Source organism: Acinonyx jubatus, chromosome B2 (assembly GCF_027475565.1).
Source record: "Acinonyx jubatus isolate Ajub_Pintada_27869175 chromosome B2, VMU_Ajub_asm_v1.0, whole genome shotgun sequence".
Classification (NCBI taxonomy): Eukaryota; Metazoa; Chordata; class Mammalia; order Carnivora; family Felidae; genus Acinonyx; species Acinonyx jubatus.
The window spans coordinates 45,517,786-45,530,292 of NC_069385.1; the positions used below are offsets into that span (position 1 = coordinate 45,517,786).

The 12,507-nt window shown below is 41.1% G+C and overlaps 1 protein-coding gene across 2 annotated transcripts in view; it reads right to left on the reverse strand.

The window, feature by feature from the left end:
• Positions 1–12,507, reverse strand: part of DCBLD1 (discoidin, CUB and LCCL domain containing 1) — a 65,031-nt gene that overhangs the window by 32,454 nt on the left and 20,070 nt on the right. For both annotated transcript variants that reach the window (XM_027056363.2, XM_053222335.1), the window contains exon 2: positions 10,668–10,880. In XM_027056363.2, the coding sequence (XP_026912164.2) occupies positions 10,668–10,880 (213 nt within the window). The remainder of the gene's footprint in view (positions 1–10,667; positions 10,881–12,507) is intronic.

A 12,507-nucleotide genomic window follows, 5' to 3' on the forward strand; every position in this document is an offset into this window, starting at 1 on the left:
CTCCCTTTTGTGAAACCGCATTGGTAGCCCTGGATGGTGGGAAGGGCTATCAGTGACACCAAACGGAAGAGCACCGTGGCATCTGGCACCAGACAGGAGACCAAGACCTGGCAGACAATGGGCTGATTCCTTGGACAAAAGGATAAAAGGCCAGGAACCGTAGGAGCTGCCTTCATTGAGCACAGTAGGCCAGTTCCTCTCAACACATCCCTTGTCTGGAGCTACTGTTCCATGAGCAGCTGAGAGGGAAACCCTTTATCTTTCCTCGTGTGAATAAAAGAAAACTGTCCTACAAGGAAGAATAAACTGCCCCGAGCCAAGCCCAGAATCCTCTTGCTTGTCTGGCAATCTGACAATCTGTTCTGTACTACAATTTATGCTACTGCTACATTCTCTGAGGACTGTCTGGGACTCTACATTACAAGGCAATAATAGTGTGGTTGATAACTGCTCCAAGCCATTTTAGGTGGGCATATGCATTTCACTTTGAAACTGATGAAACTAAGCTTTTGTTTCCTCTGTGAAAGGGTGTGTTTTAAAAATGGTGGGTATGCCATTAAAAAAAAAAAAAAAAGACTCCTGCCCACCCATAACCATACAAAAACAGAGACCAAAGAGAAACCTAACTCCTGAGAGCTCTGTCATAAATCAAATTAAGCAACAACAAAACAACCTCCTGAAAACTTTCATTAACCTGATGAACACCCTCTGAAACACACATTTAATTTCTCATGACAGATAAGAACATGCCGATGAGTCGAAGTGACCCTTCCAAGGGAGTGTCACGGGAGGAGCCAGCCACATCACACGCTGCTGGCTGCCAGGAAGGTGGTAGCTGGAGCGGCCCGGATTTGTGCTCGGAGCCGTGCTGATAAAGCAATCTCTAGAAATGCTGAAGCTGCAAACGCCTTCACACTTGCGACTGTTTTCCGTTTGCTTTTTCAGTGCAGTCAGATGGCACAGTTGTCCTCGCCTGCCAATTGCAGTAGGGTCATCGTACAAAATTACAGAATTTTCAGGGCCATTTTCTTTGAAAAGGAGAGAAATTAGCATAAAAAAGGATATTCCTGGACTATGCTATTAAAACCATAGTCACGTAAGAATGTAAGTGGATACGTATCCCTGGAGAGTTTTGGTCTCTGGTTCCCAGACAAAAATCAGTGACAGATGATAAATGAACCAGGCAGATTCCAAGACAAAGGTGCAGCTTTCCTTGGGGCTATGAGACGCAGGTCAAGAGATGCTGGAACACCAGGGCTCACAACCCACCTAGGCCATTCCCTCTCTCCCAACAAAAGATGGCAGTTACAGAAACTCATCACAGTGTCTCCAGGGAAGAAGGATCTGGGGAAAAGGAGGAGGAGGAGGCCCATAGCTTTTTCTCTCTGAGGCTTACAGTTATGTCAATGAGGTACCTTGTGTGGAAGGTACCTCAATATAACCTTTCTTAATAAGTTTCTTTTTGAATTCTATCATGGCATAAAAGACAAAACAAAATAAAAAAACAAATAAACAAAAAGTAGTCTTTCTCAAGAATGTCCAAAACGCAGACCCAATCAGAACAAAATAGACTTCTGAGGCCCAAAACAACTTTGCACAAGCTAGAAATTTCTTCGAAGGCTTTTGTTTTATTTTTAAAAGTTGTAAGAGTTTTGCATGCTTCATAATATTGGCTGGGAGACATAAACCATTTATAAAATAGAAGTTACTAATCTTGTGCTTTCTCCCTCTTTAGGATTTTTAAAAAATCAACAGACAGGGTATAATGCAGTATGCCAGATGTGTATCTTTCTAAAAATTATCATAGAAGTTGTGTTGCAGTTAGGAATGAAAACACTTAGTGTCATTTCCCACTTTTCCCGTTTCTCTTGTTCCTAGTGTAATATAAATATTACCAGTTGGCTTCCCATCACTGTACTTCTAGATCACGGACAACGGTTAAAAAAAATACTGGGAGTGGAGGTGGAAGTGCCGGAAACGTAAGAACAATTCTTGGGCTTCCGAGTTTTTCTATATCGCAAATCATTTAGCAGACCACAACCGATTTAACCAATTTACCGTTAGGCTCCTGTGGTAAGCTGGTTTCTTTCTACCTCTAACCACAATGCCTCCTTAAGCATGCTGACTAGGAAGCATTTTCGTTTAAACCTTAAGTTTATACTGGTACTCTGTATGTGAGTGATTTCTCAGAACTCCCGTCTTCTCCTCAGGATACCTCTACGGGGAGGCCTGGAGAAGTTTCCATCTCTTCCAGCAAATGACAAAACTACAGCTCAGGTTTTCTTCTACACAAACCACTGGATTGGATGGTTTTTGTCATGCAGAATTGGGACATTACAGGGTTTAAGAGTGGAGTCTCTGTAATCAGATGCCCAGACTTGAATCCCACCCAGATCTAGTAGAGTGATAAGTGAGTTACTTGAGGTCTTTGAGCTTCAGTTTTCTTAACTGTGGATGTTAATAATAGGCCTTGTCCTTAGGGCCATCATGACAGTGAAAGGGGATAGTGACTCTAAAGAACTAAGCCCAGGGTACAGCATATAACTGAATGCTCACGTGTAAGCACCTTCTACAGTACTTTATGGTCTTTTCTATATAATAAGCAGAGTCCTAAAATTTTATGTAAATCAAGTCTTTTTGAAAATGCAGAGGGGATATTTGCAGAGCTTTTGTAAAAATCCAGATTTTTAAATATATGTTTGCCAAAACCAAGCTACATGCAGTCAGATTCATTAAATGTTCAATAAGCATCAGCAATTGCAAGACTATGCTAAGTATCAGGGCTACTGAAAAAAAAAAAAAAAAGAATAAAATGCAATTTCTTGCTCAAGGAACCCTGTACCTTGTGTAAAGAAGCTAACATAATGATCTCAATCTGAGATTCGTGCTCTAGTAAAGGCTTAGAAAATCAACACAAGCCTCAGAGAGAGAGTAAGCGGGGCTATTGGACATCAGAGAAGGCTGTAGAGTAAATTGCATTGGATTTAGTTCGTATGCATGCGCATGTGTGTATGTGTGTGTTAGAAGGGGTGGGAAACACAGGGGAAGGAAAGGAGACCCATAGTAGGAACACTGTCAACAAATGTACAATGGCATAAAGTTGTACAATGTGATGTGTACAATGTGATGTGGAAAAGACACAGACATGGGGAGACCCAGAAATGAGCTGGAAATGAAGGTGGGGAAGAGAGTGAGTGAGCCTTGAATGCCACCCTGACAAGTTTCTGTAACCAGGGGGATACAATTAATAACTTTCAAAATACAGAAAGAAAGAAATTATAATTCTATTCAACAAGATAGCCTTGGCTAGCCTGGAGGGAAGAGAGGCTGGTGAAAGGAGAGAGGGAAACATGGGGAGGCTCTTTCCACAAGAAACAGATACAAAGATGTAGCCTGACAGTGAGAATAAAAAAGCCAAACAGAAACACAACCAACTGTGGGCTTGCAGAATATGTGTTCTTGGTTCATCTCACAAGGCTGGATGGAGAAAATCTGTAGAGGGAGCTGTTTCTGGCTTGGGGAACCCTTGTCACGTGCTTGGAATGCTTTGGGCAAAATGATTTGACCAGGAATGCACCAGGAGGGTAGGGTGTGGCAGCTCAGCCTCTACTGGGTGGAAGGGGAGTATTCAGGGTGCTGAGGGTGGACCGGTGGGAGCGATGAGGATGATGGCTCACACCTGCTGAGTGCTTCCTGTGTGCCAGGCCTCATTCATTTAAGTTATACATATGTGCCTCGATCACCCATATACAGCTAGATAGTACTGTTTTGCCCATTTTAAACATGGGGGATAGAGACAGAGAAAGACTACATAACTTGCTCAAGGTTAAGCAATTAAAAAATAAGCAGTATGGCAGGAATGTGAAGGCAGGCAGTCTAATTCCAGAGTCCACACTCTTCAGCACAAGTGAGAAATCTAGGCAGAAATGACAGCCTTAATCTCAATCAATGCTGAAGGCCAGCCTGGTTTTATTGATCCACAGTGACCCGGGTGGGGAAGCCTATGAGATTCCATCAGAGCAAGGTCATTTGAGATCCTGAGGAGCCACTATCTGGTTTCCACCCAGATTCTTCCAGCAAGTCCATTGTCCAGGAACAACCCTAAACTTCACACATCCAAGGAAGGCCAAGTTTCAAGGGAAACTGGGACCCAGTCAATCTTCCTGAAACATCAGGAAAACAGAAATGACAATTCCTCTGGGGTCCCTGAGGGCAGTGGCAGCAGAAACAAAACTCTTGAGTGAATTCAAATCTCCAGGTCCTTTCTGGTCAGCAAGACGGGAAATGGAACTCAGCCATCGGATGAGTCATAAAGAGTTTTAAAGTTGAGAATAATGACCTTTAGTATGCATTCACAGCCCTCCCTCTTTAGTGTCATAAATAAAAGTTAGATATTTCATACTTTAAATGTAGGTATTTTGGTATAACAGTATCTGAAGCAGCATCTACGTTTTCCCAAAGTTCAAGATATTTTAATGTATTATATAATTAACCTCTATTAATTTTTTACATTGTGAATATAAAAGGCCAGAGACGGAGAATCAGTACCAAAGCAGCACTCTGAACTGTACTATGAAACAATTCTAAATTTTAAGATATATTATTTAAATAGACTCTCTGTTTTAATCTTCAAATCCAGGCTTAAAAGTGAACCTGTTCAACCCTAGAGTAGTGTTGGCTACCTCAGTGAAGGTGCTGTGGTCTTATGTGCCCAAATATAAGATGAGTTTCCTCTGAAAAGGTGCCACCTTAGATTTGTGTTTTTCAAAGTCTCCTAGTACACTGACCTCTTTGAACAACAAGGAATCGAATTGTTTTGGGAAGACACTAGAAATACTTAAATGAATGTAGTCTTGAATGCCAAAAAGAGCCCACCTGACAAAGAGCTGTGAAAAGAAACAAAGAAAACAATGCAGTCTTAGTTTGCATTCCTGGGGGGGGGGAACACATGACCTCACAATTTCTAATGCTGGAAGTTTTTGCAAACAGGCCTTTCAAAGATCATTTTATTTCAGTTTTTTAAAAATGTTTATTTATTTTTGAGAGAGCGAGTGAGGGAAGGGCAGAGAGAGAGGAAGACAGATTCTGAAGCAGACCCCTCGCGATGCGGGGCTCGAATTCTCCAACCGGGAGATCCTGACCTGAGCTGAAGTTGGGCATTCATACCGAATGAGCCACCCAGGTGCCCCTCAAAGATCACTTTAAAAAGGTATAATATTTGCCAAAAATGCATAATCTGACTTTAATAATGAAGGAACAACAAACCAACCCAAATCAACATTCTACAGAATAAATAGCTGGAACTCTTCAAAACTGGACAAGGGACAAAGACTGAGGAACTTTCCCAGATTAAAGCAGATGGAGGAGTCATGATAACTGAATGCTTTGTGACCCTGGCTGAATCCTGGAACAGAAAAGAGATGTTCATGAGACGTTCGTGTTTCTTTGGAAGGTAGTCTCAGTTTCTTTGGTCTCTTGAACAGAAACCCAAAATTTCCACAGTTAGAGTGAAAACAACCTCTACTAAGCAAACTATACTTGTTACTTTTGGTGGGGGGGGCGTGGTCAGGATATTAGCACACATGATCTTGAAAGTCAGTGTATATATATTTTAGATCCAAATGTTTTGTAATTTTAAAAGCAAAACTTGTATTTAAAGATATCTTAAAAAAAATAAAAATAAAAAAATAAAGATATCTTTAAAAACTTATTTTGCCCTTAAAATTTGTTTTCCCAAAAAAAGGTTGATATACCTTTACTTTGTCAATTTTGCTGCATCCTGGCTGTTTCAAGGGTATTTTGAAAGGAATAATCAGTGTCTTAACTCAGTGATAAATACATATGGAATTCTTCTAACTGATATTGAACCTGAAATATCAACTATAATTATAATATGTGACAAACAGAAGAAGAATAATCCCACCTTGTCTCTATTAGGCCTTTTAAAAGCAATGAGATCAAGTGCATGTTTTGCCTGATTACTGTGATAGTTGGTGTGGTTTACACGTGTTTACAATGCATTTTACTACCATGAGTGTGGATTACAAAAGTGCCCAAAGTATATGAACCAAACATTTAAAACAACACTGGCATATTAAAAATGAACTGCATCATGATTAAAAGTGCAGAACTTCAGCATACTCACAATTGTTAATGCAATCAGCATTCCAAGTACTTCCATTCTTGGCAAAGCTTACTAACACTAATGCCAGAAAACATTATTCTTTTTCAAAACATTAACTCCACATTCAAAATTCTGATAGTGTTGAGCCTTAAAATCTCTTGGCATGGGTTTTAACAATTCATTGGTTAATGAAAAAAACTGAGTTGGATAAACTAAAACTACTCAGCTATTTCAGTCACACATGTAATTGTTAGAGCTGTCATATATGGGGATTTCAAAGAGGTATTCCAGAACATACATTCTCCACTGCTGCCCTTGGGCAGGCACTTTGTGCCATCACCACCAGCCCAGACAAGTGTTATGGATCCTGGAGACCCTGCACTACTAGGGCTCTCCCTCCATGGTCATGCCAGGTCCTGTAGCTACACTGGCTGCAGAGTAACCTCCCGCTCTCCCAGGGACCTGGGCAACAGCTCCACAGGAATGCCCACCCCCAGCTGGACACAGGATGACAAAGCACTTGTCCCTCCCTCTTCCTCCTTCCTCCTCCTTTGCAGATGCCTGCACTCCTTAGGGAAGTTCAAACTGGCCAGGGGACTATTTTAACTAAGTTAAAATATTGGTTTAGTTAGTATTTTTGGTCAAAAGAAATCTATTGTTTATTAACATATCAACATCTGATTGTTAAAGAAAAAATAGAAAGTGGAGAGAAGATATAACAATACCCATAGTTAAAACTTCTAAAGTGTCACTTTAAGATTCTCCAGCAGTTTTTGGGGTGCCTGGGTGGCTCAGTCGGTTAAGTGTCTGACTTCACCTCAGGTCATGATCTTGCGGTTCGTGAGTTCAAGGCCCGTGTCAGGCTCTGTGCTGACAGCTTGGAGCCTGGAGCCTGCTTCGGATTCTATGTCTCCCACTCTCTCAGCCCCTACCCTGCTCACACTCTGTCTCTCTCAGACATAATAATAAACGTAAGAAATAAACTTAAGAAAAAAAAGATTCTCCTGAAGTTATGTTGTCTTAGTTGATGCGAAGGTTTTTTTTCCCAATTGATATATTAGTGTATATTCATGTTTTACCTAATAGTATATCATAAGCATCTTCCCATATTAATAGTCTTTTAAACAAATATGTGTTTAATATGCCAACTAACTGTAACATGTCTTAGTGAACTGGTTCCTTATCATTGAACTTGTTGATTCACTTTTAAAAAAATCATTGATTCACTGAGTCGATCTACTACATTCACATCACTGGATTCAATATTATAAGCACATAGATAGGAGTCAGTGGCTCCTCTCTGAATGCTTTTCAAAACTACAAAACATACAAACATACACACAACACATATAGCATATGCATGTCTACACTTTCTATATGTGGCCCTGAGCATTTAATTAAAAAAAAAATATTCTTACAGGACTGAAATATCCTAATTTTCTTTCCAGGTATTTCTTTTATTGCTGATTTCTGTAATCCTTGTCTATTGGGTTTGCCTTAGCACGACCAATCAGGAAATCTCTAAAGTAGCCACAGAAGAAAAATACTGAGCATCTTTAAATGTTTCATCTTAAGAACATCCCTAGCCAATTTGGGCACCTGGGTGGCTCAGTCAGTTAAGCCTCCAACTTGGCTCAGGTCATGATCTCGTGGTTCGCGAGTTCGAGCCCTGCATCGGGCTCTGTGCTGACAGCTTGGAGCCTGGAGCCTGCTTCGGATTCTGTCTCCCTCTCTCTCTGCTCCTCTCCCATTTACATTCTGTCTCTCTTTCTCAAAAATAAATAAAGATAAAAAAAAAATCCCTAGCCAAAAACATTAACTACACCTGCATGTTAGACAAAACTGCTGTATGATGTAATACTGGGCTGAGACTTTGTTGTGGTTTTCTCTGAGGGGTGGTCCTGGGACAGAGAAGCAGACATCTGGAAACAGAGGTCTTAGAGCCACAAAGACATCGATATAAATCCTCCTCTCATCCCCTACTGAGCTGTGTGATTTTTGGCATGTTATTCAAAAACAGAAAACAAAAATCCAACAAAAAACCCCAACTCATTGTGCTTCAGTTTCCCTACTTGTAGAAAGGAGGTAAGAAAATAACATTTACCTCCAAGGTGGATGTAAGCATTCTAGAAAACCTATGTAAGGGTCAAGCATGTGCCTGGCACACAACAGACACTGAATATGCTTATTTCCACAATGAGCATATATTCTGTTTTTAAAAGATAAACCTAGGGGCGCCTGGGTGGCTCAGTCAGTTAAGCGGTCGACTTCGGCTCAGGTCATGATCTCGCGGTTTGTGAGTTCAAGCCCTGCGTCGGGCTCTGTGCTGACAGCTCAGAGCCTGGAGCCTGTTTCAGATTCTTTGTCTCCCTCTCTCTGACCCTCCCCTGTTCATGCTCTGTCTCTTCCTGTCTCAAAAATAAATAAAACGTTAAAAAAAAAATTAAAAAAAAAAGATAAACCTAACCATATATAATAAAATATAAAGAGAAAATTTTATTTACTTGGCTTTACTGCTACAGGTGAATTGTAAGCCATTACTCATTTCCTAGTGAAGGGTCTAAGTCTTGAAAATTCAAGAATCTAGAAATGTAGAGGTCGGTGCCCAGAAGCTGACCATGAGCACCTGGGAATCTACCTCCTAACATGTAGTTAATCCCATGCTTTTCCTCCTTTCTGTATATTCGTGAATACACATAGGAGATGATGAAGTAAAGTCACAGTGTGGGAAAGCCACTTCCACTCTCCAATCCTGCTCTGGAATGATTTGCTCCCCTTTCTAGTTCTTCTCACCTCGCCTCTGATTTGAGAGAGCCCCAAAACAACAGAGGACTACTCTGCTGCTCTGTCAGCAGGTGGAATTAACTGCTCACCTTTCAAGAAAATAGATGTTCCCCTGGAGACACCAGTGTGGAAAAGCCGATTCTGGCCCTGTAGTGCTTTGCCTCACATTTTACAGGAGAGCTCTGACACTCCACCCTCTCCTCTGAATGTGAATGAAATTTCCTGGCTAATGAGGGTTTCCCTGAAGAGTGCTTCCAAAAAATAATACACATTTGGTCACCAGTAAGTGTTCCCAGGGGCCTTAAGCAACCCTGGAATTCTCATTTCTCCCATTTGAATCAAACTGTGGAGTTAAAAAGTTGCAACCAATCATATGAAATCAACTATCTTTACTCGGTCAGAGCAATTCAGTCATCATTAAAATAGACATAATATTCCCAGGGATACAAAAATCTTGGATTTTTCTTCCCCCCATGGGGGTTAGATAAACACACATATCTGAATGGTCTCCAGGCTAGTCTGGGCCTCCACGCTGGGAGGAGGGACCAGGAGAGAGGAAACACATCTGTGTGCAAAGGTAAATACAACATTGAAAGTTGTGTGTGTTTGAGACGTTGCCTGTAGAGCTAGTAGGTAGACAAAACTTGCATCATTTTTGGAGTTGTATGCATAGGGAATTTCAGAAAACCTCTAACCTCAATAGACCCTGTACATAAGATTCTGTCTTTGTTTTTGAATTGTCTAAATCCACACTGTTTCCTTGGGCTCAGGATCACAGGGTCACTGTTACAGTGACTGCAGACTCCAATGTACTAACCGCACACCACAAAGCACAAAAAAAGCTTAGTTCAAAAGATTATTTTGAAAACTGTCCTTTGCTTTTGCTGTTCCATTACCCTGAAAACTCTGACCTCAGACATGCACGGTCCATTCCCTCGAGTCACTTGGGTCTCTGGTCAAATGTTCTCTTACTGGAGAAATCTTCCTGACCGTCCCTTGTGAAGTAGTAGAAACCCACTCAAAAACAGGCCCTGTATCACCTTAGGATGCCTTATTTTTCTTACTCTTATTTTTCTTTAAAAAAAAAATTTTTTTAAGTTTATTTGAGGGAGAGATGGAGAATGAGCAGGGGAGGGGCAGAGAGAGAGAGGGAGAGCAAGCATCCCAAGCAGGCTCTGTGTTGTAAGTACCAAGCCCGATGCCAGGCTTGAACTCATGAACTATGAGATCATGACCCGAGCCAAAACCAAGAGTTGGATGCTCAATTGACTGAGCCACCCAGGCTCCCCTCTTATTCTTATTTTTCTTTCTCCCTACCTCTCATATTATAGATGCATTTGATTTTCCACCTCCCCTCCCCGGCAATGCAAGCTCCATGAAAGGAGGAACTTTGTTTTTTCACTGCTATATCCCACAGAGTTCGTGAATACCCCATTACTGTTCAATAAATATTTGCCACATGAATGAATGACTTGTAGATGTTTTAGCCAAATCCCATACATCTCCAATTCTCTTCCCAGCAAGATATAAATGCAAACAAAACTCCTGGAATACATGTAAGGCTAACACTAAATCTCCTTAGATGTCTTTGTTGCAACTTACAAAGCAAGTGTATCCATATGAGCTACGCTAAGAATTTACAAAAAGCAAGCTTCTCTTCTAATCTTCCCAGGCTATAATACTAATGAACACACAATTTGCCCTCCCTCTCAAGTTTCAAATCATTTCATGCTCACAGAAACCTAGATATCTTTCTTACCATACTGATCGGAATTGGTGGTGAAGAGAAGGTAGTCAGAGGCACAGGTCTGGGATTCAATATCCAAATCTCCTAACCTCAGAATCAGTCTCTTCCCTTTTGGTACTCTGATAGTCTTTTCACAAACAGTGTGATTGGGGTAAGTCCCTGGATAATTCTTAGACGTCATTGTGCCACTGTCCTGATAGGTCACTATGTGCCCACAGCCATCACCTGGTAAAGAAAAAAAAGAATGAAAGAAGTGAAATTAATTCTTATTGAGCATTGAGAGAGTCTAGTACAATCTCCAAGTCATGTATTTATTCCTTCTTTGCAGAGAGAGAAAAGCTAAAAAAAAAAAAAAAAAAAAAAAAAAAAAAGAAGAGGAAGAAGAAGAAATTATTTACTATTTCAGGGTATTTCATCTGGTTTCCCAGTTTAATCTTCTGAATATTGATCAAAATGTTTCCGATACTAGAATGGAAAGCCCTTGGCAAACACATCATTTAATCACACTACTTTTTCTAACCATCTATTTATCTACCCACTGAAACTTGCACAGTAGGCCCTCGACACTCACACATTTGCCATTTGTGGCAACGCCACGCAATAGTTTGTGATGGAGAAAATAATCTGACTCGCTTTAGAGGGTCATCATACTGCTACACAAGAAAATGTGCTCCACATGCTGCTGGTAGAATCTGAGACCCAGGCTGAGAGGAGAGTGAGAACCTGTAAGACGCTAGCAGCCATTTGACATTCGTATCTCAGTTAATGGCAGTCACAGATGTGAAGGTTCCTGATAGACCCAGGATGTGTCATTAGAGATTGTCGAGGGTCTAGTGCATTGAGCGCTTGCCACGTAACTAGACCTGGTATTGTCAGAGACACAAAAAAAGCAGCAAGGGCAGCTTCGCAGAACTAAGAGCAAAACGGGAGACGGTCACATGTTCAACTAATGTAATACTAGGTGCTATGTGCCATATCTGGAACTTAAAGTGCTGAGGAAGGTAGGAGAGAATCGATTTCAGTGAATTATCACACTTCACTAAAATAAATTTTCTTAAGACTTTTCTGAGTAGGAAAAAACATCAATTGACCAACTCGTTGCTCCAGTAGATGAAAATGACTAAATCATTCACTCAGATATCTAAGTGCATGCACAATTGGGTGGGTTGCAAGGTAAATTAGCATACACTGCATTCAAATTGCAAAATTCCTGTGGTTAGTTTGGCTTCACATAAAAGCAAGAATTTCTGCCCTTAGCTGGAGGGAGAGAAAGCAGAAATTAACTGAAGAAGGAATTCTCAGAGTAATAATAAAATGAGAGGCCTCTGCATCCCAAAGTCTCCCACAGAGAAGCCCCAACTTGAGCAGCCTTCTTCCTCCTCTAGCCTCTTCCTGAGCTAGAGGAGGATTGGCCTGGGGCCTTCCTTTATCCCACTCTCTTCTGACCCTGAGGCTCCCAGCCTAAATGATAATGGAGGCTTAGTAAAAAAAAAAAAAGGGGGGGGGAGGAGGGGGAGGCACAGAACTCCAGAATCTACTCCATTATCAGCAGACAAGTCTAAGGAGAAGATCCACCCATAATCCAGAAACTGCCACAAAATTCCCAGGGCCCCAGACAGGCGGATGGATGGGGAGAGAAGAATTAACCTTACCAAGCGATGGGTCAGAGAAAACCAGCAGAAACATAGGTGGACACCAAGATAAACTACTATGAAACCTGGGCACCTAGGGAGAAGCTGTGCAATTTATCTGGAAGATGATAGAGACCCATACAAGTTTTTGAGAAAGGAGATAATGAAAGAAGTATTTGGAAAAAAGATAGTCTGGTTTGGCAATGCTACAGGAATTAGGA